Source organism: Miniopterus natalensis, chromosome 17, assembly GCF_054644295.1.
Source record: "Miniopterus natalensis isolate mMinNat1 chromosome 17, mMinNat1.hap1, whole genome shotgun sequence".
Taxonomy (NCBI): Eukaryota; Metazoa; Chordata; class Mammalia; order Chiroptera; family Miniopteridae; genus Miniopterus; species Miniopterus natalensis.
Window position 1 is genome coordinate 44753746 of NC_142097.1, and position 27622 is coordinate 44781367.

Sequence of the window (27622 nt, forward strand, 5' to 3'; positions counted from 1 at the left end):
GTGCTTCATCTGCAAAGTGGGAGAAGAGACTGAATTTTAGTCTTTTTAAAAAATATATGTTTTTATTGATTTCGGGGAGAGGGAGAGAGAGAGAAACATCGATGATGAGAGGGGAACATCATCGATCCGATGCCTCCTGCAAGCCCCCCCGAGGATCCAGCCTGAAACCTGGGCATGTGCCCTGACCAGGAATTGAACTGGTCGCTCCTTGGCGCACAGGGCAACGCCCAACCAGTTGAGCCACACTGGCCGGGCTGAGTTGTATTCTTGTTGGTCTGATGTTTGGGGGTCAGTGAGGACATGCGTAGTGTGGGGTGGGAAGGAGGTTCGGACAGTGGGGAACTGATAAAATAGTGGGAAAGTAAAAATACCTGGGGTGTCTTCGCCTGATCAAGCCGGGAGAGCCGCCCCCACAGCCCTAATCGCCCCTTGTGTCCTGGCAGGAGACGCCCCTCGCCCAGATCTCCGCCTACTGCAACACCAACTGGGACGCCAAGGGCCCTGATGACAGTGTGTCCAGATGCTTCAAGAACTGTGTCATTGAAGCCGTCAGCTCTGCCTGCCAGGTGAGCAAGCTCCCCCTCTGGGGACACATTTGAGGTCACAGCTGCCTTCTGATGTCAGGAAGAGCTGTTAAGTGCCCATTGGTTCTGAGACCAGGCTGCAACCCCAAGCAAGGCCGTGGGGCACCCCCTCCTGGCCTGCAGGCCAGTTCTGGGATCCGGGACCTCAAAATGCCACTCAGCTTCCTGCTGTGACATGGCGGCTGTGACATGCCATAAGTCACAGCCACCCACGGGTGACCCTGAATCCCGTGGTGTCATGGGCCGCTGCTGAAGGCCCCCGTGAAATCACCACCCCTGGCGTGTGTCATCTCTAACATTGCTTGGTGCATGCGCAGTAAAAGACGCCAAAGGCTGACAGAACATTTACGGAAGAAGTGTCTGGAAAACGTCCGGTCCTATCCATTCAGTTAGGTTTTCTTCTGAAAAATAGGGAGATTCTCTGCCCCACACCACCTCTCAGGGACATTCTCCTTCTTAGTGTACGCGCGTGTGCATTGGTGTATATGTGCATGTGCGCACGTGTGTGCACATGTGTGTGTGCACGTGGGTGGGTGTATGTGTGTGCATGTGTGCGTGCGTGTGCATGGGTGTATGTGTGCGTGTGTAGATGCATGTGTGTGCGTGTGTGTGCACGTGGGTGGGTGTATGTATGCATATGTGTGTGCACGTGTGTGCGCGTGTTCTTTAGGGTTTTCTGTCCGTGGGATCGTGTCACCTGTGAGTAGAGGTGGCTCTTCCTCCCCCTTTCCAACCTGGGCACCGGCTATACCTTGTTCTTGCCCGATGGCCGTGAGCAGAGCCTCCAGCACAGCGCTGGACAGAAGCGGAGAGGGGGCGGCCTCGTGCCGTTTCTCTCTCCACCGAGTGTGAGGTCGCAGAGGACTTCCCACGGGTGACAGGTGCCCTTCCTTGCGTGGGGAGCTCCTTCTGTCCCTAGTTTGGGTGTTTTTTTTTTTTATCAAGAAAGGGTGTTGGATTTTGTCAAATATGTTTTCTGTGCCTGCTGAGGCGATGGTGTGATTGTTCCTGTTGACACGGTGGATTCCATGAACTGACCTCCTACCATCTGGAATAAATTCACTGGGGTAAATCCCACTTCATTGTGGTGCTGAATCCTTTTTGTAAGGTGCTGGACAAGGCTTGCTTTTATTCTTTTAAATATCAGAACGTATCTGTTGTAAACAAATCCTACGTCGATTTATTAATTTTTTTACTAATCACTAAAACTCTGTAAAAACTTTGAGCCTAAAGGAGGGAAACATTTTGTTTCTTGGTGGGGAAGCAGAGAAAGCGCCGAAGAGCACGTGCAGTTTGTAGGCCGCCTTGGAAAGGGCGGCAGTTCAGAAGCGCAGTGTGCGGCGCAGTCCTGCGCGCTGAGGCAGCGGTCGGCGTTTTGCGTGATACGAGAGTCCAGGAAAAAATGTAGAGACTGGCGGTGAGCCAGAGGGAGGGGTGCGGCGCGACTTAGGGCCCGGCCCGTGTGTGTCTGTGTGCACGTCCCCACGTCTCCAGGCTTTGCCCCCAAGGACACAGTTCACAGGGAAACAAAACGCCCTAACAAAGGGGAAGCATTGTGCTCTATTGCTTTTCTTTGAAGCTTTGTAAAACTTCGCACGAAAGGTTTCTGAAACCCTAATGGGTAATTTACTTCTGTTACTTAAAAACAAACCAATTTTTTTATTTAAAAAAAAAAAAGCCTCCTAAACCCCATTTTTCTTACAGTCTCAGACCAGCATCCTCGAGGGTCTGTCTCCCAGGGACCTGGGGAAATTCGGGACCCTCGTGTCTGCTGTGATCACCAAGTCCTGGCCCAGCAGGCACGGAGAAGCCGTGGTCGACTTTGGGGAGATTCTGAAGTACCTGCTCACAGGGCCGGACGTCAAGCATCTCTTCAAACTGTACAGTATGTTTTCGGGGAGGGGGGTCCCACTCAGCATCCCCCTGACCTTGGGTGGAGCAGAACATTTGACCTGGCACCGAGGAAGGATGGGCGGTGTCCCACAGGGAAGCGGGTTGGCTGGAGGGACCCAGCGAGGGCCAGGGTGTCCGCTGTGTGATGAGAACCAGTACTGAAGGGCGCATGGGCTTTAAAAGTCTGAGAAACGTGGTCTCCCCCCCCCCCATTTGCGGCCGTGGGAGGGGGTCGTATTCGTGGTCAAGGAAGTGCTTGGGAGATGAGTTCGAGTAAGACCTAAACTCTGGAGCGAGCGAAGGGAGAAGCACCCCGGAGCCTCTGCTCGGACTGTCGGGCGTTGGGGCCGCGCTGCGGGGGGCCCAGGCGGCCCTCAGCTTGCAGAGGGGATGTGGGCGGGATGCGGGTGCCCACCGGTTTGAACACTGTCCTCGACCTGGGCAGGAACCAATGAAAAAATCCAAGCGCACATCACAGAGGACGCCAAGAACCTCATGGCCACGGCCGACTCCGTCTTCACCAAGGTGGCCGAGGACCTCCTGAGGGGATCGGTACTGGTCGGGCAGCTGGAGCTGGTCATCGGTCACCAGGTTCAGTTCCTCGCCATCTGGGAGCTGAGTGAGTGGAGCCGAGCGGGCGGCTGAGGCCCGGGAGGGGACGTCTGTGCTCGCTGTTTCCCAGGAGGGCGGTGCTTGTCCTTGTGACGCCGAGGAGCTCTTCTTGCTGCTAAATTGACGGGATGGTTTCTTTTTTTTCTTTTTTTTTCCCTTCTTTTGGATCGATGAGTTTATTTTTGAAACAGTCACAAAGTTTTAAAAAAATGGGAAATATGTTGAAAACAACTTTTAAAAAACCCTCCACTGTTTGCGAATTAGTTGCCAAACTGAGGCCCGATCAGACTTCAGCCTGTGTTTCCTATAAATAAGAACCTCCCGGCATTACTACAATGTAACAGTGGAAGCTGGGGGTGTTGCTACAATGTAACAGTGGAAGCAGGGGAGGGGTTGTTGCTACAATGTAACAGTGGAAGCTGGGGCGGGGGATGACCCAGATAGGTTACTGTGTTGCGTGTTGCTACCCATCCGGGTTTGGCCGATGGTGTCTTTGCTGTTATGTGTAGCAAAAAGATTCTGGTCAAGAGTCACATGCGGCATTTAGTGTCACGTGGTGCCCAGTCCCCAGGAAAAGGGGGGGATTAAATCCCGGCACAGTCGGCGCGCTCACTCTGTTCCACTCCACGCTGCGGGGCCCGCATCCCCCGCGTCCAGCCCCCTGGTCGGGGCCCCGCGGCCCCCAATGGCCGTGTGTTCAAACGAGGAGGGAAGGAATGGTTGCCACAGAGAAGAATGCGTTTATTTGTTTGTTTGTTTGTCCTATTGGGTTCTTTTCTTTTTTTCTCCCCCAGAGGAGGAAAGTCTTTCCTCCCAGGAAAAGAAATACGATATGAAGAAAGAGCTGAATGACAGATGGGAAGAATTGAAATGCCTGTGGAAGGAGAAGGGCTGGGTCGACAGCCTCCTGAAGCTGTGTGCGGAGGTGCAGCACCTGGTGAAAGGTGATGCGGAAAAGGACTTGAACGCACGGCGTGGGTGGGCGGAGGGCCCGTGGGAACAGGCGGCCACGGCGGCCTGGCTCTCGGCGGGCGGGCTTTCTGTGACGTGTGCATTTTAAACAGAGCGAGACGGTCACCACATTCCCTTCGGTAGTTACCCCACCTCCATCCATAACACGCTTAGATCGCGCCTTGATTTTCTGGAGTTAAGCGCCATCCATTGCGGAAGGCGAGGGTCTCGGTTTCTCTGTCGCTCTGTCCCCGGCCCGACACACGTAACCTCTCCCGCTCCCTCCACCGCCTCCCTGCTCTGCAGCCGGGGCCCAGCCGCCTGAACTCCCGGCGAGGGGTCGCTCTGCGCTCCCTTGGCTCTCCCCGCCCTGCGGGTCTGTGACTTTGTACAAACCCCCTCTGTGCGGCCTCGCGGCAGCGGGGTGTGGGAGGGGCGCAGGCCTTCAAACCCTCCCCTTCGCCCAGAGCTTGCGCTGGGTGCCCCTCTGCAGTGGAAATAGGTGGACAGGAGGTGGGCGTGGGGTGGGGGTGGCCGGATTCTTACTGAGCAAAAACAACGCCGGCCGGTGTGTTCACTTGAGTTCTCTCAGGAGCAGCGAGGGCGGTAAATGCGGGGAAAGGGACATATGGTCGTGTGGGGACTGGAGGTTTGACCCGTGACTGTCTCTTATGGCTCCACAGTGGATGTCAAAGAGCTCAGGGAGAGGCACGCGGAAGACCTCAGCAGCAAAAGATTAAACGAAGTCGTGGTGACGAAGCCGGTGCCCTACTCCTCAGACGTGGAGAGGGAAACCCATTACCGCCTGAGCCCCCCCATCCTGGAAATGGCCGCGACGATAGACTTGCTCAAGGACAGCCACGTCTTCCAGACCTTCTGGGCGGAGGAGGCGCAGGCGCTGAGCCTCCAGGAGGCGGCGGGCCCGGTCATCGACCTTGAGGGCGCGCGTGGAGTTTTGTACGTCCCCTGTCTCTACAAGTTCAGGAAACTGTACAAGGACCTGAAGTCAGGGGAGCTCACCTTCGGGGAGGTCGACCACGTGTTCAAAGTCTTCGTGAACAAATACAGCGACCTCACCTCCGACCTCCGCCTCATGCGTGCCCTGGATCCCGGGGACCGCGGGGACTGGATCGAGGAGTGCGTCGGGCAGATCCGGGAGTACCACCACCTGCACCAGACGGCCCAGGCGGCCCAGGCCATCTTGGAGGTCAAGGAGACCTTGGGCCTGACTGGGGACTTCGATGTGTTCCACCTTTTATTAAAACTTGTAAGTTATTCCCCTGGGACTCCGGGGGTGGGGGCGTGGTCCCAGCTCAGACCCCTCTGGGGCCACGTGCTGTCTGGCTTTTGGTAACTGGACGGGAGTCTCCTGTCTGTTTCACTTGGTGCGGGAGGTGGCAGGGGCTTGGTTTTCACCTGTTTATACGGAGTGTGACCGCTCCTTGGCCTGAGGGTCAAGAGCATGGGACAGGGCCATGGTGCCCTTTCGGTCATTAACTATTTGCCGAGAGCGGAGCACGTGGCTTTGTGCCCCACCCCCCACGCTCCCGTCTACAGGAGGCGTGAGAGGGAAGCTATTTCCAGGAGCGACGCTAAGAAGTCGCTTTGGGTGCCTGTTGTTTTAGGACTGGCGATTAGGAGGCACACTGTGACCCACGTAAGAGCATAGGCGGGCGTGTGAGCGTTAAAATTCAGCACGCAAGCCCTGGCTGGTTCTGCTCAGTGGTTAGAGTGTCGGCCTAAGGACAGAGGGGTCTCGGGTTCGATTCTGACCAAGGGCACGTACCTCGGTTGCAGGCTCAGTCCCCAGCCCTGGTCAGGGCACATGCGGGAGGCCACCCATAGTTGTGTCTCTCTCACATCCATGTTTCTCTCTCTCTCTCTTCCACTCTCTCTGAAAAGCAATGGAAAAAATATTTAAAAAAAAATTCAGCACATGATTTGGAATCACACACACATCAGCTTGAACTCCAGTGGCGGGCTCTTGACTGGATCCCGCTTCTGGGCCTTTGCTTTTCTACCTACAAGACAGAAAAATAGCCCGGCCGGCGTGGCTTAGTGGTTGAGCGTCGGCCTAGGATCCAGGAGGTCAGGGTTCAATCCCCCCTCAGGACGTGCCCGGTTTCTGACTCGATCCCCAGCTGGGGGCGCGCAGGAGGCAGCCGATCAATGACTCTCCTCATCGATGTTTCTCTCTCTCTCCCTCTTCCTTCCTCTCTCTGAAATCAATAAAAAACATTAAAAAAACAAACACACAAACAGGGAAATCATACATACTGGGCAGTTCTTGTGGAAACTACTTAGCAGTGTGCTTGCTACTGGTCGGGGCGGGGGGGGCGCACAGCGCCCAGTTCTGGGGTGAGAGCCTCGTGTTCCTGTCCTCGTCGGAGCAGCCACAAACCCAGGCGGTGCAGGGGCTATGGGGACGGTCAGTGTTCCTGCTCGGGATCTGGGAGTCCAGGGGACCGGTCCCAGCCCCTAGCAGAGCCTTGTCTTACAGAACAACATCTTTGGGAATTCCCGTGATGAGAAGCTGGGCCAGATGGACACGAAGGTCATCCAGGCCAACAGGCTGCTGTGTGACATCAACGAGGCCCGGTGCCAGTGTCTGCAGGAGCTGGCCCTGAGGAGGGAGTTCGTCAGCTGGGTCCGGGAGGCCCTCAGAGGTACCGTCATCATCGGGGTTTGCGGGAGTCTGGGTGTTGCGATGGCGCTCGGGGCGCTGTCCTAAGCTCACGGCTGCGTGAAGGATGGGCCGCACTGTGTGTGTTCTTTAGGTCCTGCGCCACGTGGGATTGCTGGTAGAATTTACATCAGGACAGTATTCCTCCTGCTCTGGTGTAAAAACTGTTTCCTTGGCGACTGTTCCCTCCGCTCTGGGTGCTCCCTGGGGACAGCTGGGGGTCGTTTTCTTAAAAGCCTTGCCCCTGCCCTGGCCGGGTGTCCCAGTGGTTAGAGCGTCGTAGTGCACAAACAGGTTGCGGGTTTGATGCCCGGCCAGGGCACATACCTAGGTGGCCGGTTCAATCCCCAATCTGGGCGCTTACGTGAAGCCATCAATCAATGTTTCTCTCTCACGTCGATGTTTCTCTCTCTCTGCCTGTCTCTCTAAAATTAATTAAAAAACAAAAACCATAACCTCGGCCTGGCCAGTTTGGCTCAGTAGTTAGAGCATTGGCCCACAGTCTGAAGGGTCCCGGGTTCGATTCCAGTCAAGGGCACGTACCTGGGTTACAGGCCCGATCCCAGCTCTGGTCAGGGCAAGTGTGGGAGGCAACCAATCGATGTCTCTCTCTCTCTCCTTTCCACTCTCTCTGAAAAGCAATGGAAAAAATATCCTCGGGTAAGGCTTGAAGAAAAACAACACACTCCGAAAAGTCCACTCAATGTCCACTCATAGCTTCACGCTTTGAGTCTCACCTCGCCGTGGAGTGGCCCCGCGCTCACCTGTCCCCTCTCGCCCCAAGGCATCCCCGAGCTGAAGGTGTTCGTGGACCTGGCTTTCATCTTTGCCGGTGAAAACGACATGGACGTGGACCGGGTGGCCTGCTTCCACGACGCCGTCCAGGGCTACAAGGCTCTGCTGTACGACCTGGGTGAGAGCGCCGGCTTCCGCGAATTCATGGAGCACCTGGAGGAGCTGTGGAAGGCTCTGGAAAACGACCAGCACCTGACCAGCAAACTGGTGAGTCTCGTTTCTGGCTCGTGGCTCAGCAGGACTAGGGGCATGACTGCGCCCACCGTCGCGGGCCCCGTGCTGAAAACGATGTCTACAAAGGTTTTCTTCATGTGCCGAAGTGGCTTCTCTATCGCGTATGTCACAGAGTAGGACACAAAACTGCATGTAAATAAGATTAATTTCTATGATGCAAAACATAGGAGCCCATCTAGGGCGGCTCAGTGGTTGAGCGTCGACCTAGGAACCAGGAGATCGAGGCTCGATTCCCGGTCAGGGCACATGCCGGGGTTTTGGGCTCGATCCCCAGTCGGGGGCGTGCAGGAGGCAGCCGATCCATGACTCTCATCGTTGATGTTTCTCTCTCTCTCTCCCTCTCCTTTCCTCTCTCTCTGAAATCAATAAAGACGTATTTAAAAGTTTAAAAAGGCTGAAAGGACACATGCTAACATGCTACCAGTATTTTCTCTGAATGATGATAATTGTGATTTAATTCTGTATACTTTTTGCTGTTTTCCGTATTTTCAACAGTGGGGATTAGTTAATGTTTTATCAAAAAAAAAAATACACACTTCCATTGAGTGAACCATCTTCACGGAGGTGCACGTGGACCCCTGGTCCCCTCGTCTGTAACTTGCCACATGAGCAGACGCCTGGCTGGGGCAGCTGGATCCCCCGGGGGGAGCGACCGAGTGAGCAGGTGGGGGGGGTGTCATTTTCTCTGCTGGAAGCTCAAGTCCAAACAAAAGGCCTTTCTCATAGTTTTCTTCATGCTTCACGTTGGACTTGGGGACCCCAGAAGGACATTCAGAAGGGAAGGGAAGGATCCCAGCCCTGTTATATCTAGCCCCCCCCCCCCAGCTGGGGGCCCAGGAGGACAATGCCTTCTGTCCACCTCGCCCAGGGGTCCCGAGAGAGGCAGCAGGGCACAGAGGTCGTGGAAGGGCACAGCGCACGAGGAAGCCCCCCTGGCCTTGGGGTGACCCCGTCCAGCCCGTAACACGGAGGAGGTGTTCGTCCTCCAGGGCCGAGGGCCGGGGGCCGCGGGGAGAGAGAGAGAACAGGATCACTGTCTCCTCTCCTGTCCCCACAGCGTGACTCTGCCAGGAACTTGGAGTGGCTGAAGACCGTGAAGGAGAGCCACGGGTCCGTGGAGCGCTCGTCCCTGACCCTGGCCAGAGCCATCAACAGCCGGGGCATCTACGTGATCCAGGCGCCCGCCGGTGGCCAGAAGGTGAGCGGCTGCATTCCAGCCCCGCTGGCCGGGGCCCGGGGGGGGGGCAGTTCCCTCTCCAGAAAGCCACCCTACATGAGTACCGCTCCCCAGATTTCCCCAGACACGGTTCTGCGTCTGACCCTCCCCGAGAGCCGCGAGGGCGGCGAGGAGCGGCGAGACTACTCCTTGGAGGAGCTGAAGGAGCTTCTGAACAAACTGATGCTCATGTCCGGCAAGAAGGACCACAGCGGCTCTGAGGCGGAGGTGTTCTCCGAGGTGGGGGTTCTGCTCCCGGAGGCCTGGGAGCTGTGGGGTCAGCGGCGCCTCGGTTGGGACTGGGGGGCTCACTGCTGAGTGGCCCGGGACAGGAAGAAGGGTTTGGGTTTGGGTTTGATTCCGGGGCATTGCTCTGCTCTGAAATTCGTGGGTCTACAGGGTGCGTGTCACCCAAAGTCATGACCCGCAGGGGCGTCTCAGGTGTGACGGGCAGGCCCTTGGGTGAGTGGTTCCGTCTCAGGATCCGTAGGGGCATCGTCACCCCATCTGCTGCAGCGGGCGGAGGCGACCTGGGGCGCAGTTCCTAGAAAGTCAAGTTGCCTCGCTGGCAAGGCCCAAAGCTACTTAAAGACGAAGGTGGGCAGCCTTCACTGACGTCGAGGGGAAGCCTGTTGGAACAGCCTCTCCATTTTTGGTTACAAGATTTTTCTTTAAACTTCGTTTGTGCTTTTTACACAATTGCCTGAATCTTTTTTATTTTATTTAATTAAAAAAAATGTGTTTATTGATCTTTAGAGAGAGAGGAAGGGAGAGAGATGGAGAGAGAGAAACACTGATGAGAGAGAAACATCATCGATGGGCTGCCTCCCGCAGGCCCCCTCCTGGGGTTCGAGCCCGCCACCCGGGCACGTGCCCTGACCGGGAATCGAACCCTGACCTCCTGGTTCATAGATCAATGCTCAGCCGCTGAGCCACACCGGCCGGGCGCAATTGCCTGAGTCTTGACAGCGCCCGGCCCTCCCTGGGAAGAGATTCAGGGGTGGAGGAAGGCGGGCCTCCCACCCAGGCCCCTCCCGGGCCCCGGGCCTGTCCCGCCCCCGCCCGTGGTCCCCGCCGCGACGCCGCCTCCCGCTTCCTTCCCTAACAGGTGTTCTGTGGCGTGCAGAGGCTGGCGGAGGCCTTCATCAGCCTGTGCTCGGCCGGGTGCTCCCTGTTCCGCGCCTGGAGGGCCGAGGTGCGCTGCGGGCCCCGGGCGGGCGTGCAGATGGACTTCGGCCTGCCGCCGCTGAGCGCCCTGACGGGGCGCGGGCCGCCGGCCCCGCTGCTGGAGGCCGCCTGCCGGGAGATGGAGCGCTTCCTGGGCCAGTGGGAGGGGTTCGTAGCCCAGAAGCGAGCCGAGTACTTTCACCTCAACTACTACACGGCGGAGCAGCTGGTGTTCCTGAGCGCGGAGCTGCCCCGGCAGCCGCCCAGCCCCGCCGCCCTGGCCATGCTGTCCTTCGTCAAGCGCCCCTGCACCCCGCGGGACGTCTCGGAGGCCTGCAGGGAGCCCCACCGCCAGGCCGCGGCCGGGCGGCAGCCGCCGGCGACGGACGGGCCGCCGCTCCCGCTCCCGGCGGACGGCCTGGCGGACGGCCTGAGGAGGGTCACGCAGCAGTTCCTGGCGTGCGCGGGCGCCTTGCTGCCCCACTGCCTGGACCTGGAGGCCCTGGGCCGCTGCCTGGCTCGCCTGGCTCGCCTGGCGACCGCGGACAGTCCGCCGGTGACGCGGAAGCTGCCCCGAGGCCTGCAGGGCGGCCAGCCCAACCTCATCAGCTGCGGCCGCGGGGAGGTGCTGCTGGCCGCCCTGGCCGTGTACATGCAGAGCCCGGAGCAGCCGCTGCCCACCTACGACGAGGTGCTGCTGTGCACCCCGGGGACCACGTTCGAGGAGGTGGCCCTGCTCCTGCGCCGGTGCCTGAGCCCCAACTCCCAGGGCCGCGGCGTCTACAGCCTGCTCTACGCCGACCGGCTGAGCTACGAGGTGGCCAGCCGGGCCGAGGCCCTCTTCCTGAGCCTGGCCACCCAGCCGCACTGCGAGGACTACCGGCTGGTCATGATCTGTGACTGCGAGCGGGAGGACTGCCACCTCCCCTCGGCCTTCAGCCAGTACAGAGTCCCCGTCACCCCCCAGGCGCCCCTGGAGGACACCCAGGCCTACCTGGCGCGTCATTACCGGGTCCCGGCGCAGACCCCGTCGGCCGCTGCCGTGTTCAGGGACCGGATGTGCGTGGGGATCGTGGCCTCGGAGAGAGCGGGTGTCGGTAACGACAGCGTCTGGGGCGCGGGGCCGCCTGCAGGCTCTTCCCTGTCCGGCTGGGCGGGGGGTGGGAGGGGACTTGGACGAAGCTCTCCTGCAAGAAGGGAAACTGAGTCGCAGGGAGCTGTGGCTCCTCTGAAGTCGCAAACTAGAGAGACGCTGGGAGGGAACGCGCTCACCGGGTGGCAGCTGAGGCGGTTCCCGGGAGCCGGCCCACCGCCCCCTTGAAACGACTTTCTCCGAAGCTCCCTGGTTTTTGTGGTTGTTTTTTCCCCCATGGACTTTTAATTTTTTTAGAGAGTGAAGGCAGGGAGGGAGGGTGAGAAACAGACAGACAGAGAGGCACATCGATTGCTTGCCTCCCGCAGACGCCTGACCCACCACTGAGCCACTTGTGCCAGGGCTCGTGTGTTTTTTTAATTTTTATTTATTTTTTAAACATATCTTTATTGATTTCAGAGAGAGGACGGGAGAGGGAGAGAGAGAGAAACATCAATGACGAGAGAGTCATTGACCGGCTGCCTCCTGCTGGGGATCGAGCCCGCAACCCGGGCATGTGCCCTGACCGGCAATCGAACCCCGATCTCCTGGATCCTAGGTCGATGCTCAACCTCTGAGCCACGCCCGGCCGGACCCTGTGTTTTTTTAAAAAACTCCTTTGGCTGCTTCAGGGTTGACGTAGGTCCTGAGAGCAAGAGGAGGTGAAATCTCTCTTGAGCAGATCCCTTCAGTCCGATGCCCGTTTCCGCCCCTGAGCCTTTGTCCCGTTCACGATTCTGCCCCCATACCCTCGCAAGCACATTCATATTGCGCCCCGGGTCCCAGGGAAACCGCGGGGACTGTGACCAGGGGACAGCGATGGAGGGGGAGGCCTTTCATGCCGGGTTCCGTTGCGTCGGTTTCGAATTTTGCACAGATTTTAAATTTTGACTTGCGCTCAATCCTCCTGGATCCTCTCATCCTTGGCCCGCAGCCCTGGCGCCTGATTTCCATATTTTAATGTTACAGGGAAGTCTCTCTACGTGAAGAGATTGCATGAATCTCTGCAACAGAAGTTTCCTGGGGAAAACATACCTCTCAAAATTATTCGACTGATCGACCCTCAGATAGACGAGACTGAGGTCCTGGGCTCGCTGCTGCCGTTCCTGGGCTCCCAGCATCAGACGAGGCCCATGATATTCCACTTGGACGTGACCTCCTCCGTGAGTGCCCTGGGGACTCAGCCAGCAGGCGGCTCCTGTGTCCCGTTCCCCCTCCTCCCCAGCACAAAGAACTTCTTTTTCTTTAAAAAAAAAAAAAATAATAAGTTTTTATTGATTTCAGAGAGGAAGGGAGAGAGAGAAAGAGAGAAACATCAATGAGAGTCATTGATCGGCTGCCTCCTGCGCGCTCCCTGCTGGGGATCGAGGAGCCTGCACCCTTGGCCTGTGCCCTCACCGGGAGTCGAACCGCGACCTCCTGGTTCCTGGGTCGATGCTCAGCCGTTGAGCCACGCGGGCCGGGCCAGGATTTCTTGTTCGCATATTGATAGTCTCATTGTAGCAGAAGCCAGAATAAGAAGGCCCCGGGGCAGGGGACGGGCCTGCTGCGTGTGCACTGACGGACCCCGCCCTCCTCTTTTTAGGTGCAGACTGGAATCCGGACGTTTCTCTTCAAGCTTCTTGTTCTGCAGCACTTGGTGGACACAAACGGGAAAATGTGGCTCCGGAACCCCTGCCACTTATACGTCGTCGAGATCCTGGAAGGGCATTCGGCACCGCCGGTGAGGTCCTCGAAGCTGGCGCGCGCACCCTGGGGCCCTGTCTCGGAGGGTGGGGTGGGCTCCTTCCTACGCATTTGTCATGGCCCCACTTCTGCCCCAGCGAGGCGGCTGAGTGCAGGGCTAGTCAAGGGAAATTCATCTTTAAACTTACTTTTTAAACTATGTTTTCATTGATTTCAGAGAGAGGAAGGGAGGGGGGGAGAGAGGGGTAGAAACATCAGTGATGAGAGCCGTTGCTCGGCTGCCTCCTGCTCGCCCCCTGCTGGGGATCGAGGAGCCTGCAACCCGGGCACGTGCCCTGGCCGGGAAGCAAACCGCCATCTCCTGGTTCATGGGGTGACACCCAACCACTGAGCCACACTGGCCAGGCTAAACTTCTCCTTTTTAATGCCTGGAATACAAGTAGTTTAATTAATAAGCAGCATCTTAAGTTTGTTTTGATTCACAGTTTCTGCTGTGAGTGTGGAGTCGACACCGGCTGCGCCTCTGAGTGCGGTTAATTCATCCGCCGGGAGGCACCATCCTTCCTGATGCAGCGGGATGGGAAGGAGACGTTCGTCACATGAATTTCTTTTTTTAAATCCTCACACGAGGATGTTTTTATTGATTTTAGAGAGAGAGGATGGGACAGGGAGAGAGAGAGAGAGCGCGCGCGAAGCGTCGATTGGTGGCCTCCTGAACGCACCCCAACCAGGGATCAAACCCAAAACCCAGGTATGTGCCCTGACTGGAGATCAAACCTGCCACCTTTGGGTGCAAAGGATGCTGCTCCATCCACCTGAGCCACACTGGCCAGGGCCGTCACATGAGTTTCTTAATAAAAGGGAGGTTTACGCTCACACACTCACCCGCGTAATGGAGAGATTTAGTTTCGGGGGCTCAGGGGGAAAGACTTCCTGATGGCAGACAGCAGCTACCTATGCCCAGAGTTGTCTACAGAAATCACTTTATGAAAAGTGGCTTTTCGCCCGGCCGACGTGGCTCAGTGGTTCCGTGTCCACGGCGTGGCTCAGTGGTTCCGTGTCCACCTGTGAACCAGTGGTTCCGTGTCACAGTTCCATTTGATTCCCGGTCAGGGCACATGCCCGGGTTGCGGGCTCGATCCCCAGCAGCAGGCATGCGGGAGGCAGCCGACCAATGACTCTCTCTCGTCACTGATGTTTCTCTCTCTCCCCCTCCCTCTCCCTTCCTTTGTCTGAAATCAATAGTAACTTACTCTTTTAAAAAGTGGCTCTTCACCAAGTTCTGTCCCACGGACGTCGCAGGGAGGTTTCAAACACAAAAGCATGTTTTATGAAACTTAGTTGTAACCCTTTCATTCATCTCTCTCCTTTCCAGAGGACACGTGCCCCCCAGTTCAGTTTTCTCGACATCTTCCCAAAAGTCACCTGCCGGCCCCCCAAAGATGTCATCATCATGGAGCTGAACCCCGAGCAGAGCTGCGGCGAGCCAGGGATGGATGCCACCGAGTTCTGCAGCGAAACTTTCCAAAGACCTTTCCAGTACCTGAAACGTTTCCATCAGAAGCAGAACCTGGACATGTTCCAGTATGAAAAAGGGCGGGTGGAGGGCACCCCCGAGGAGTGCCTCCAGCTCTTCCTCCTCTACTGCGGGGTGATGGACCCGTCCTGGTCGGAGCTCTGGAACTTCGCCCGGTTCCTGAACTGCCAGCTCCGAGACTGTGAGGCCTCCATCTACTGCAACGCGCAGTTGGTCGGGGACACGTTGAGGGGCTTCAAGCACTTCGTGGTGACCTTCATGATTTTCATGGCGAGGGACTTTGCCACCCCAACGCTTCACACGTCCGACCAAAGCCCGGGCCAGCACGTGGTCTCACCGGACTGCATCGAGGAGGAAGACACAGCGGGCTTCTCGCTCCGGAGGCGGTGGGAGTCGGAGCCCCACCCGTACGTGTTCTTCAACGGGGACCGCATATCCATGACCTTCATCGGCTTTCACCTGCAGCCCAACCAGAACCGCATGGTCGATGCCGTCCACCCCCTGAGCGGGGAGGTCCTCAAGAAGGACGTCATGACGGTGGAGCTGTACCAGGCGCTGCTGCTCCAGCAGGTGCCCTTCAACGTCGACTACGATCGGCTGCCCAGACACGAGAAGCTGGAGCGGCTCTGCCTGGCGCTGGACATCCAGTGGCCGGTTGACCCCGACGAGACGTACGAGCTCACGACGGACAGCATGCTGAAGATCCTGGCCATTGAGATGCGCTTCCGGTGCGGGATCCCCGTGATCATCATGGGGGAGACGGGCTGCGGGAAGACCAGGCTCATTAAGTTCCTCAGCGACCTGCGGCGCGGGGGCGCGGAGGCCGAGACCCTGAGGCTGGTCAAGGTCCACGGGGGCACGAGCGCCGCCATGATCTACGGCAGGGTCGAGGAGGCGGAGAGCCTCGCGCTCTGCAACAGGCACGAGCATCAGCTGGACACCGTCTTGTTCTTTGACGAGGCCAACGCCACGGAGGCCGTCAGCTGCATCAAGGAGGTGCTGTGTGACCGCACCGTGGGCGGCCGGCCGCTGGCCGCGGGCTCGGGCCTGCACATCATCGCCGCCTGCAACCCCTACCGGAAGCACTCCCGGGAGATGATCGCCCGCCTGGAGGCGGCCGGGCTGGGCTACCGGGTGAGCACGGAGGAGACGACCGACAGGCTTCTGGGCTCCGTGCCCCTGCGGCAGCTGGTGTACCGAGTCCACGCCCTGCCGCCCGGCCTGGTGCCTCTGGTGTGGGACTTCGGGCAGCTGAATGACACCACGGAGAAGATGTACATCCAGCAGATCGTCCAGAGACTGGTGGACGCCACCGCCATAGGCCCGGACGAGACGCGGGTGATCACGGACGTGCTCTCCGCCTCCCAGGGTTTCATGCGGCAGCGGGGAGACGAGTGCAGCTTCGTGAGCCTCCGGGACGTGGAGCGCTGCGTGAAAGTCTTCCGGTGGTTTTACGACCACAGCGAGATGCTCCTGGACAAGCTCGGCTCCTTCCCCTGCGAGCCCAGCGCCGGCACGGGCGACTTCAGGAGGGACCCCGTCCTCTGGTCGCTGGTGCTGGCCCTCGGGGTTTGCTACCACGCCTCCCTGGAGAAGCAGGAGCACTACCTCCGGGCCGTGTGCAGGTTCCTGCCGCGGCCCTACAACGACAGGAAGGTCGTGCAGGACGAGATCACGCGGACGCAGGACCTCTTTCTGGAGGGCGTGCCCCTGAGGAACACCGTCGCCAAGAACCTGGCCTTGAAGGAGAACGTCTTCATGATGGTCATCTGCGTCGAGCTGAAGATCCCGCTCTTCCTGGTGGGGAAACCGGGCAGCTCCAAGTCTCTCGCCAAGACCATCGTGGCGGACGCCATGCAAGGCCAGGCGGCCCACTCGGACCTCTTCCGGCGCCTGAAGCAGGTCTACCTGGTGTCCTTCCAGTGCAGCCCGCACTCCACCCCGCAGGGCATCATCGGCACCTTCCGGCAGTGTGCCCGCCTGCAGCAGGGCAAGGACCTGCGGCACTACGTCTCGGTGGTGGTGCTCGACGAGGTGGGGCTGGCCGAGGACTCCCCCAAAATGCCCCTCAAGGCCCTTCACCCGCTGCTGGAGGACGGGTGCATCGAAGACGAGCCCGCCCCCCACAAAAAGGTGGGCTTCATCGGCATTTCCAACTGGGCCCTGGACCCCGCCAAGATGAACCGGGGCATTTTTGTTTCGCGCAGCAGCCCCAGTGAGAAAGAGCTCGTAGACAGCGCCCGGGGCATCTGCGCCTCGGAGCCCCTCGTCCAGAGAAGAATCCAACGGTACTTCAAGCCCTTTGCCAAAGCCTATGAGACAGTGTGCAGGAGCCAAGACAAGGAGTTCTTTGGGCTCCGCGACTACTACAGCCTCATCAAGATGGTCTTCGCCTCGGCGAGGGCGTCTAACAGGGAGCTCTCCCCGCGGGACATCGCGCAGGCCGTCCTCCGGAACTTCAGCGGCAACGACGAGATCCGGGCGCTGGACGCCTTCGCCGCCAGCTTGCCCGAGATTAGGCTCTCCCGGGAGGTGAGCCCCATGCAGCTGATCAGGCAGAACGTGTGCGGCGATCCCCCGGGGGCGGCGGGCGGAGACTCCGAGTCCCGCTACCTGCTGGTGCTGACCAAGAACTACGCCGCCCTGCAGATCCTGCAACGGGCCCTCTTCGGCGAGGGCCGGCAGCCCGAGATCATTTTCGGTTCCAGCTTCCCCAGGGACCAGGAATACACCCAGATCTGCCGGAACATCAACCGCGTGAAAATCTGCATGGAGACCGGCCGGATGGTGGTGCTGCTCAACCTGCAGAACCTGTACGAGAGCCTCTACGACGCCCTCAACCAGTACTACGTCTACCTCGGGGGCCAGAAGTACGTGGACCTGGGCCTGGGGACCCACCGGGTCAAGTGCCGGGTGCACCCTGACTTCCGCCTGATTGTCATCGAAGAGCGGGACGTGGTTTGCAGCCGCTTCCCCATTCCCCTCATCAACCGGCTGGAGAAGCATTATTTGGACATCAACACCGTGCTGGAGACGTGGCAGAAGGTGATCGTGCAGGACCTCAAGGGCTGGGTGGACAAATTCATCGACGTCAAATCAGAGTACTTCCTGGGGAGACCCGCCGGGTACAGCCCTTCGGACGCCTTCGTCGGCTACCACTCGGACACCTGCGCCTCCGTGGTGCTGCAGGTGATGGAGGGGCTTGGCCACAGGCCCCTGACCCAGGAGAGTTACCGGGGGGTACTGGAGAATGCCAAGCTGGCGCTGCTGGACTGTGCCACGCCCGACGCCGTGGTCCGGCTCAGCATGTCCTCCCTGGGCCAGTTCGAGGCACAGTCCCTGTCACAAAAATACTATGACCAGCAGCAGCACGACTCCTTCGCAGACTTCCTCCAGGCCCACCTCCGCACGCGGGGCCCGGAGCACCACGCCATCTTCACGGAGGTGATTGTCTCCCTCTGGTTTTTCCCTCCCCCTCTCTCATCTCGCTGTCCTTGACCCCTGCTGTCAAAAATTCAAGGTTCTCCCCCAGTCCGCGCCTAGGAACCATAAAGGGGCATGTTGAGACCTCGGCTTCCTCTTCGCGTTAAGTGTGAAGAGACCCAGTTTGGTTTAGCTGAAGTTTGGGTGCCTGTGTCCAGGCAGAGCTCTGTGCAGACGGTGACTTCTGCACATATGAAGTGTGTTGTTCAAGAGCCGCGCTCGGGGCACGGAGCACATGAAAATACATTGGCACAGTTCTTATTTTTTAAAATGTTTTTTTTTTCTTCTTTTAAATTAATTTTTAGAGAGAGGAAGGGAAAGGCAGGGAGAGAGAGAGAGAGAAACATCAATTAGCTGCCTCCTGTATGGCCCCTGCTGGGAACTGAGCTGGCAACCCTGGCATGTGTCCCGACCGGGAATCGAACCGGTGACCTCTTGGTGCACGGGAGGACACCTAATCCACTGAGCCGCACCAGCCAGGCTCGGCACAGTTCTTGTCCTTGGTCTGCATACCGTGTAAGGTGGAAAGACAGACTCATTAACTTATGCCATTGATATCCCCAGGCAAAGACGGACAGCGCAGATCAGGCTCCGAGGCCAGACAGGCTCTTCCTTTAGAGTTGTCCCCCACACGGGTTGTGAAGTGTGACTGGGGAAGTATTATAGGCGCAGGTGCCAGGGTGTGAAACAGCACAGTCTGTGCAGGAGACCGGGAGGTGATTACGGATGGAGCCTAACCAAGGCTGTGAGTGCCAAGAGGTGGGGGTGAGCGACCGTTGGAGAGACCTCATGAAGGGCCTCATCAGCGACACTGAGGAGCTCAGTCTTTCCTGTGTGGAGGGGAGTGATGGAGAAACGTGTGTTGGGATCGGGGGAGGGGGTAGTCTGACAAGAGACTATCATAGAAAAGGAACGCCAGTAGGGAGGCTGCTGTGAGCGTTCAAAGTAGATGATGGATGGGTGGAAAGGAGAAGTAGTTAGGAATAAACTGGCAGAGTGAATGACTGATCTCAGTTAGGGCTGCGGGAGATGGGGGAGTCTAGGGATGACTCCCTGGGTTCTTCCTTGGGTGGCTGGAGGTTTGGTTCATCACAGTAGACAATCCTGGAGTGAGCAGTGAGTGGTGGGGGGGGGGGGGGGGTAAATTCCATTTGGTGCCCCTCTAACACCCAGGTAGACGTGAATGTCTTGCAGTTGGATCCAGGAATCGGAAGCTCAGTGGTAAGGCCAGCCTAGAGGCGGGGGGGTTGGCAGCTGCGAGATCCACATGCCCATAAGGAGTGTTTTGGTTACACTGAGTGGTGTGACCCAGTGGTAAAGGAGAATTGCTGACACTGTAGGAAAGAAGGGGCATCATCGGCTAACTCCATCCGAAAGCATGAAGCAAGGTTGCCAGGGAAGAAATGGCGTTCGTGTGGAGCCCTAAGGGATTGTCAGAATTTCCAGTAGGGACCAAAGCAGGAAGAGATACCGGAGTCTGGGAAGGAGACTCTGTCTTAAAGACAGGGTGTCTTCTCTCTAGTGCTTTCTGATCGTAAGTTCTGTTCCCCTCAGTGCTGCCTCATTTTTTAACAACTCTGGGTTTGGATTCTTTTCTGTCTGTGTGTCAGTGGCACTGCGTTGAGCCCATGGAAGGTACTGGCTAAACATCTTCACGTTTCCAGGATCTGAACCTAGGAGACGTGCAAAAAATTTGCATTCCCTGATTTTGCAGGTTACTACTTTCTCCAGACTGCTTACCATCCATGACTGTGAGGCCTTAGAGTTGGAAGTAAATGGCAGGGCTCTGAAACCCACAGTCCTGTCGCTGCAACAGTTTGACACCGAGTACTCATTCCTCAGAGAAGTTCGGTGAGGTCCCCTGCCTTCCCTCCCTCTGGGCTTCATGTTTAGCCACACCGTCCGTCATTTGTGTGGCGGGAGTGACCACTGGCGCTGCCATCAGCGTTGATTCGTGAATGTGAGGACTCATGACTCTGAAAAGAACCGTTGTTAAATTCTCCGGTGACTCCGTCATTACCATGTCTTCTGCGTGGAAGCCCTCCTCTGAAACCCGGTCCTCGGATCTCATTCCGCAGCGTTTATTGGGGTTTACCCTTTCTCCCCCGGTTGCCTGCCTCCTTGGTAGAGGAGAATCCCACCTGGATAGTTTTTTTCCTATGCAGCCCTTATAGTTCCCATTGCTGGGAGGGCGTGGGGGGGCTTTATCACCCACGTTTTAGGTTGGAGAAGTCACTTGCATAATTCCTTTTTTTTTTTTCAGAAACTGCTTGACCAGCACGACCACATATAAGATCCTCATCATCCAGACGGACTTTGAAAATGGTGTCCACAGTGCCCAGCTTGTTGCTTCGGCCAAGTACGTCTTTTGATATTCTCGGAAGTCACACGGGAAACCTAAAATTTATCCGGGAGCTCCTAAAGAGTTTCTTCCCTGAAAACGGCGCGTTGCCATAATACACCTAGAAAAATAAAAACAGTCCTTCCCTTTCGTTGTCCCAGTCGTGGGCTAGAGAAACTAAGAAAGAGAAGCTAAAGGAGGACAGCCCACAAACAATACAAAAGCAGAGAGCTGTGGACGCATCACTAACAGAATGTCAGTGGGATGTAAACAAGTTTCTGGAAGAAGCAGACACGTCTAGGTCGTTACTAGTTTTAAACGATAGAATTTGAATTTATCGGCCTAGGGCAGTAGCGGGATGTCCATGATTTCACCTGTGTTCATTGGATTTTTAAATAGCGTCGGTAGGGGAAATAGGATGCTTCCAGAGCTGCGTTCCTTGTAGCTTCCTGACGCAGCTCTCTCTGGCCACCGGCTGTCTGTCCACAGAATCCTGCTTCTTGAAGTGGAAAGTCCTGCTAGACTTGCCCTTGGTGGGATTAGGGAGGCCAATCGAGGACCCCAGGTTAGGGTGTTGTGTTGAATTTTGGTTTCCCCTCTTAAAGAGAATAGAGGCGATCACAAGAGAGGCTGGGTGTCCCCTCTTGGTCTCCTATGTGACCCCTGGAGAAGGTGCGCCTGCCAGTGTGGCTCAGTGGTTGAGTGTCAGCCCATGAACCTGGAAGTCACAGGTTCGATTCCTGGCCGGGGCACAGGCCCGGGTTTAGGCTCGGTCCCCAGCAGGGGGCGCGCAGGAGGCAGCCGATCGATGATGTTTCTCTCTCATTGATGTTTCTCTCTCTCTCCCTCTCCCTTCCTCTCTCTGAAATCAATAATAAAAGACAAAACAAAACAAAAAAAATATATAAAAAAAACACACAAAAAAACAGAGAGAAGGGAAACCGTGAGGTTGAAAGTGCCAGCTCCCCAGGCACCCTCCAGCCACTTTGGGTTTTGTATATCGGCTTTGGTTTTGCTTGTTTGTTTTAAAAATAGGTATTCTGCTCTAAATGAAATCAACAAGGTACAAGGAAACAAGGACGGCATCTTCGTCTATTTCATCACGAAACTGTCCAGAATGGAAAGCGGAGCGTCCTACGTGGGATTTCATGGAGGTAGGACCGAAAGTTACGTAAACCGCGTAGGGAGCGATTGGAAATTAGAAGGTACCACAGTCTCTACAGTATTCATTTCAGGGCAGTTAGACTGGTTACCACCGACTCCTGCTAAAAACACTCGTCTTTGGACGTGTGGCTCCAACACGGCGCTTCCTTTACTGACGTGTAGATAGTCACCCATTGGCCCCTGGCCCCTCGCCGCCGATTGTGTGGGGGTGCGGGGAAGGCAACCCCGACTAACCTGCAGGGACACACTGATGCCCATTCCTGTTTCGGGGTGCGGGGCAGGCTGTCCTAAATCAGCCCCCTCTCTCGCTCTCTCCCCGCCCTCTCCTGAAGAATGGCTCCCCGGATAGTTACTAGGTGAGAAAGGTGGGATCCTAGGAAGAGGTAAACAACAGTTCACTTTAATAATCCCACAGAGCATGGGAGGCAGCCCCGCCAGCGCCCACAGCCGCGTACTAGTTATGACACGGCAGGTGGGACACCGAATACGCCAAAGCCCCGCCGCCCTCCCTAGGCCGCCTTTCGGGTTGCTCCTTCCCGGCGGGCACTGATTTCTGGTCAAGGCGCTGAGACGCAGCCTGGGTCGGGGCCTCTGCGCGTGTTCGAGGGTTTAGACTTTAAGACACGGGTCGCTCACCCGCAGCAGTGTGTCCGCCGCCGGGGTGAGAGCCACGTCCCTGCCTCTGATGGATGCGCAGAGACTCCAGTGGCTTTGCTCCCACAGGGCTGTGGCGGTCTGTGCACATCGACGACCTCCGGAGATCCACGGCCATGGTCTCAGACGTGACGAAGCTGAAGGATATGACCATCAGTCAGCTGTTTGACCCAGACAGTACGTCTTAGGGAAAGCCGTTGGGGACAGGGGAGGGCAGGCGTGGTGGCCGGGCCACGCCAGGAGTGCTGTGGCAGACGTGCCGTGGGAACAGGGCCACCACGCGTCTGTTACCCTCAGCAGCTCAGGATGGAAAAAGGCCTGTGGGTGTGGGAGGCCGTGGAAGTGAGTGCCTGTGTCGCTTTCTGTTCCTGCCTTAGGCCCTCAGAACGCAGCACTGAAGCGAGGGGTTCTTGCTGGAGGACCCTGGGGGCGGACCAGAGGCTGATCTGCATGCCCCGGGCCTCTGCTTGGGGACCCCCCTGCAGCTGGGGGCACGTAGCTCACGGGCACGGAGCTGGCGCCCAGGCCGTCTTCCAGGCAGTAGCTTGAAGGCATTGCTTCTGTTGCAGCCACGGTGGGACACGGGGCCAGGGACAGCCCTGAGGAGGTGATGGAAGTGGACACTGACAAACCAGGGGCCCCGGCCGAGGTGGACATGGAAATGGACATTTCCAAGGCAACAGAAAGCAACGCCTCTGAGCCCCTGAGAAGCCATGTGAGTTCAGCTCTCGTTCCGTGGGCCTCCCGGGAGCTGCTGGGCGCCCCCGGGAATCCAGGGAGGAGACACAGCGGAGGGGTTAGCCCAGTACCTCTTCCTTCCGCACTGTGTGTGCAGGTGACGCCCCCGGGCAGGGCCTGACGTGGGCCCTTCCCGCCGTCTCCTGGCCGAGCCCTGGTTCTAAGAGGAGCCGGGCCGGTGGATGACGGGGACCTTTGCCCAGGCTGTGCCCTGCGTGTGCCCTGGGCCCCCATGTCCAGCTGGGCCTCGCGCACGTGCAGGTGGCTCACAGGAGCTTGGCTGTGTCCGTGACAGGCACCAGCCCTGGACAGCGGCAGCCTGCTGCGCAGCTGCATACAGAGCGCGGTGGGCCTGCTCCGGGACCCGAGCGAGCGCAGCCAGCGCAACATGAGGCGGGTGGAGGTTCTGCTCGGCCTCCTCGCCGAGGACACGGGCGGCGGGGGCAAAGGTGAGTCTCCGGGGCCTCGGCGCGGCTCGTCCTCGGGAGTGGGCCTGCGCCCTCTCCAGCTGCTCCGGACCTGGCCCGGCCGCGGGAAGGCCGCTGCCCTCCAGGTGGCACCACGGGGCCCAGCACAGGGTCCTGGCAGGCGGCCAACGCACGTCCCCTCTGCCACGTTGCAGCCACTTTCTTCCGCGTGGCCCAGATGCGCCTCCACGACCTCCTGAGGAAGCAGGAGGACAGCTCTGTGCTCGGCTGGAGGCACTGGGTGGTGCAGGAGGCCTCCAACCCTGACGCCCTCCAGGAGGCCGGCACGTTCAGGTACCTGATCACAGACGCCCGGAGGGGCGGAGACGGGGCTGTGGCGGGCGGTGGCGGCGACCGGCCGCCAGGCGGCACGTGACAGGCAGGGTGGATGACAGGCAGGCGGCGGGTGACAGGCGGGCCGGCTCGGGTCCCCTCCCCACGGTGGTCAGGGCGCCTGATGGCTCTTTCTCTGAGCGATTCAAAGTGGCCTTTTTTTTCCCTCTCTCTCAAAAAAAGTACAAGATGGGCTGGGTGGCGGTTGTGTGGGGTTTGCCGACTCCTCCCTCCGCTCGCGCGTGTCACACCTGCTCTCGGAGGCTGTAACCGTTGCTGGCACGTCAGGGGCCATGGAGCGGGCGCTGTGTCAGGTTTTGAACCGGGTGACCCGTGGAGGGAGGGAGAGAAACCACTTCCCCGACCTCGCGCGTGGGGCGACCTGATAGCTGCGCAGACAAGGCCTGGAGAGCTCCCTGTCGTCTGTGGTCCTTTCTCCATAAAACCCCTTTCTTGGGACTGGCCCACAATGACCTGTGTGGCCCGGACCCCAGGGGGACGGCCCACCGCCCCTCCTCGGCGGGCCTGTCGTCGCCCCCGCTCATCGCTGTGGCCCGCGGCTCCGCCGTCGGTGACCGAAGGTTCCGCTCAGCCGCAGCCCCTCGGGCCCGGCCGCCCCGACTCTGCCCGACGCAGCGGGAGCTTAATGCAACCACGGGGTTGTTACCACGGGGGTTTTTCTGCTTTTCTGTTTCCCCCAATTTTCCTTAACTTCCTTCCCAATTATACTTTCTGAGTAAGGAATTTTGTTAGATGCAGACCTAGGAAGGTTTTGATTTCCCGTGGCTGCGCCTATGGACTTTACTACGTACTTAATTTTACGTGAATTCTCCTTAAAGCCCTGGATTTCGGTGCCCCCTTCTCCCCGCCGTGTCAGCTACTCAACTTCCCTGCTTGCCGGGTGCCCAGAGGGGTCGGGCAGCCCCCCTGCCCCCCTCGCTGTTTGCTGCAGCCTTGGGACCGGCGGGTCGGAGCTGCATGCGTTCAACTCCTGCGCCTGGTGTCCGGCGTCACATAGAGCTCTGGAGCCAGCTGGCCCCTGACCACAGCCTTGGGGACCGACTGTTCACCATCCATGCGTTTGGGACTGAAGCCCTTTGGAGTAAAGAGTCCAAATCCTGGTGGTCCTTACGCTCGGGGTTTTCCGACGCCCAGAGCCGAGTCTGCACACCTGCGGGGTGACAGCTTCCCCCGTCAGGTGCCGTCAGGCCCCCCCGCAGCCGGCGTTTCCCTTTCCCTTTCGTAGCCTTGAGCTCTGTCTCTAGTTCGGCATTTTTCCCCCCTCGGATCAAGTGATCTCTGTGACCACTGTCACCCTTTGTTTCCTCGGTAGATGGTTTTGAATTCTCTCCAGCTCCCTATGTACCACTAAAAACCAAAGTGTGTATTTCTTCTTTCGAACGTAGAGCCTGCACTTTCCTCCCCAGTATTAATTAAGCAGCAGTCGATTTCTTATGCTTTACCGCCAGAATTTTTAAGTGAATTATAGCTTATTATGTATAAACATAGTCATAGCAACAGGGTAACGTTAATACAGGCGATCAAAGTTATACGTCAGTACTCAGATCTAGGGCACAAAACCGCCCGCGACAAAGACGGACTCGGACAACCGTGTGCTTCCTGCCGGGGCCGCTCTCACCCGCCTGCGCCCCCGTCTCCCCGCTGCAGGCACGCCCTCTGGAAGCGGGTCCAGCGTGCTGTGACCCCCCTGCTGGCCAGCATGGTGTCTGTCGTCGACAGAGACGGCAACCTGGAGCTTCTGGCCACACCCGACACTCCATCCTGGGCGCGGGAGCTTTGGATGTTTATTTTCAGGGACGTCAAGCTGCTGCACATCCCTCTCGTGGAGAACAGGACCAGGTGACTCGCGGACGGTCCGCGGCGGGGGGGGGGGGGGGGAGCCCCGGTGTGGCGCCGTCTGAGTGCACTGTCCCGCGTGGGGTGACACAGGCGCTGACTTCAGAGTCGCCCTGACGTTGGCGCTCCCCGCGGCCCCGCGGGCTCCGGGAGCTGGGCTCTGAGATACCTGGGCCTCTTCTCCGCCCGTCTCACTTCCCTGCCCTCGAGCCTGGTGCAGCCAGCGCCGCACAAGGTCGTCCTTCAGAGCCGAAGCCCGGGCCGGGAGACCCAGTGGGCTGTCTGTAGCCTCAGGAGCCCGGTCTTGACCAGAAGCGCCGCTTCAGGGGTGGCTCCTGTCCTGTGTCCCGAGTGACGTCTCACTGGCCCAACTGCAGGTCCAAGAGCGAGATGTCCCACATCCTGGTGCAGAGCCACGGGTGCCTCCCTGAGATCGGCTGCAACGCCGTCCCGTTCAGCTGGAGGATCCGGGACTACGTGGAGGAGCTGTGGGTGCAGGCCCAGTACATCTCCGAAGCCACAGGTGTGCCCGGGGACCCTGGAGGGGCAGTTGGGGCAGCAGGAGAGCCCGTTCTGAGGCTCCTGGACAGCGGGGGCCCTGGGCTCGAGGGGTCTGCTGGCGGTGAGAGCACAGGGCCTTCGTCCAGGCCGCCTGTCCGCCTCCCTCCGAGCCCGCCGCGCCTTGCAGTGCTGTCACATGCCAAGGGACCTGGCCGTCGGCGTTCCAGGGAAACCAGTATCCGCAGGCGCCTTGGGAAAAGCCACCTTTCACAATGAAATAACCTCTTCAAAGTGGACTTACAAGTGCTGCCTTTCAGAAATACAGGCCGAGATACTTGAAGATGAGCTTGTTTTTCTAAGTAATCGTCCTGTCTCAGGTCCTCTTACCCCTTTGGGGCTCGTGAGGCTGTTTGTGGCCAAAATGTTTGTAACATGATTCTCCCTTCGTGTCCGTCATTCCTCTGAAAAATATCGAAGGCGTCTAGAAACGGTCCTAGAATCAGGCTCCCGCTGCCCCCTGGGCCGTGGAGCGGACCCTGACCCGCCGGGCCTGTCCGCAGAGCAGCAGGGCCCGCGGAGGCCCCGTGCCCCGAGCGCGGGCCGCGTCCTCACGCCCGGCTCCCCGCGTCTCCCCGCAGGGCCGGGAGCGGCCAGGAAGCTGGTGGAGATCTTCGCGCAGACTCCCCTGGGCCGCTTCCTCGCGGGGCTGCGGGCGGAGGAGCAGCAGGAGCTGCTGCAGGGCTACCTGAAGGACTTCCTGCTGTTGACCATGCGGGTGTCCACGTGTCGGGAACTGGAGGTGAGGACCGCAGGCCCGGGGCTGTGGGACAGATCGTGGGCCGGAGGGGCAGAGCGAGGACCCCGGTGTGCGCCACCCAGCCACACCCACAGCCCCCGCCGGACCCCTAAAGCATGGAGCTTTCTAGGAGCACGACCAAGTCCGCCCATTTCCCCGGAACTGCTTCTTTTGAAATGTTTCGTTTCTGTTGAAGAAAACTAGGCAAATATTTAACTGTTACGGGATGATGGTAATAACAGAAATTTCAGTGGAAAGACGATACTTCTTTTAAACTCCAGGATGTAAAGAAGGAAGGCAACGTATTTGAGAACAAATACCAATATGATGAATTAATAAAGTATTCTTCGGGACCCATAAGGAAATCCCCCAATTTTAAAAAATGAGTGAAAGTTATAAACCAGCTGCGCATGTGTCTGTGTGTATCTGTGTGTGTGCGTGTGTGCGAGATATTTACAAACACACACTGAGAGCCTGCGTCTCACCCCAGTTCCTGCAGATGGCCCTGTGGTCCTGCCTCCGCCAGCTGAGCGAGGGAAGCCCCGAGGAGGAGCTCTCTCTCCCGTGGGTGCACCTGGCCTATCAGCACTTTCGGATCCGGCTCCAGAACTTCTCCAGAATCCTGACTATCCACCCCCCACTTCTGGACAGCCTAGCCAGAGCCTCACTGTGCCAGGACTTGGCTGGACCTGAGATGGTGAGGCCCCTCCTGGGACAGTTAGTGCTCCCAGCCAGGGCGCGGTCTTCCTGGGTGGGTGGGAGGTGCTCTCAGGCCACCCCAGGGGGAAGGCTGACGGG

At 58.4% G+C, this 27622-nt stretch overlaps 1 protein-coding gene across 1 annotated transcript in view; it reads left to right on the plus strand.

Moving 5' to 3' along the window:
• The window catches only part of RNF213 (ring finger protein 213), a 66772-nt gene that overhangs the window by 17235 nt on the left and 21915 nt on the right, over window positions 1-27622 (plus strand). Inside the window, exons 17-40 of the mRNA XM_087825772.1 lie at window positions 444-566; window positions 2289-2469; window positions 2923-3096; window positions 3884-4033; window positions 4724-5307; window positions 6541-6706; window positions 7508-7725; window positions 8810-8950; window positions 9044-9208; window positions 10077-11232; window positions 12237-12430; window positions 12853-12990; window positions 14329-17934; window positions 19688-19824; window positions 20237-20332; window positions 21350-21468; window positions 22202-22309; window positions 22702-22985; window positions 23166-23319; window positions 23493-23631; window positions 25339-25530; window positions 25905-26050; window positions 26667-26827; window positions 27315-27521. Coding sequence (XP_087681898.1) covers window positions 444-566; window positions 2289-2469; window positions 2923-3096; window positions 3884-4033; window positions 4724-5307; window positions 6541-6706; window positions 7508-7725; window positions 8810-8950; window positions 9044-9208; window positions 10077-11232; window positions 12237-12430; window positions 12853-12990; window positions 14329-17934; window positions 19688-19824; window positions 20237-20332; window positions 21350-21468; window positions 22202-22309; window positions 22702-22985; window positions 23166-23319; window positions 23493-23631; window positions 25339-25530; window positions 25905-26050; window positions 26667-26827; window positions 27315-27521 — 8739 coding nt within the window. The remainder of the gene's footprint in view (window positions 1-443; window positions 567-2288; window positions 2470-2922; window positions 3097-3883; window positions 4034-4723; window positions 5308-6540; window positions 6707-7507; window positions 7726-8809; window positions 8951-9043; window positions 9209-10076; window positions 11233-12236; window positions 12431-12852; window positions 12991-14328; window positions 17935-19687; window positions 19825-20236; window positions 20333-21349; window positions 21469-22201; window positions 22310-22701; window positions 22986-23165; window positions 23320-23492; window positions 23632-25338; window positions 25531-25904; window positions 26051-26666; window positions 26828-27314; window positions 27522-27622) is intronic.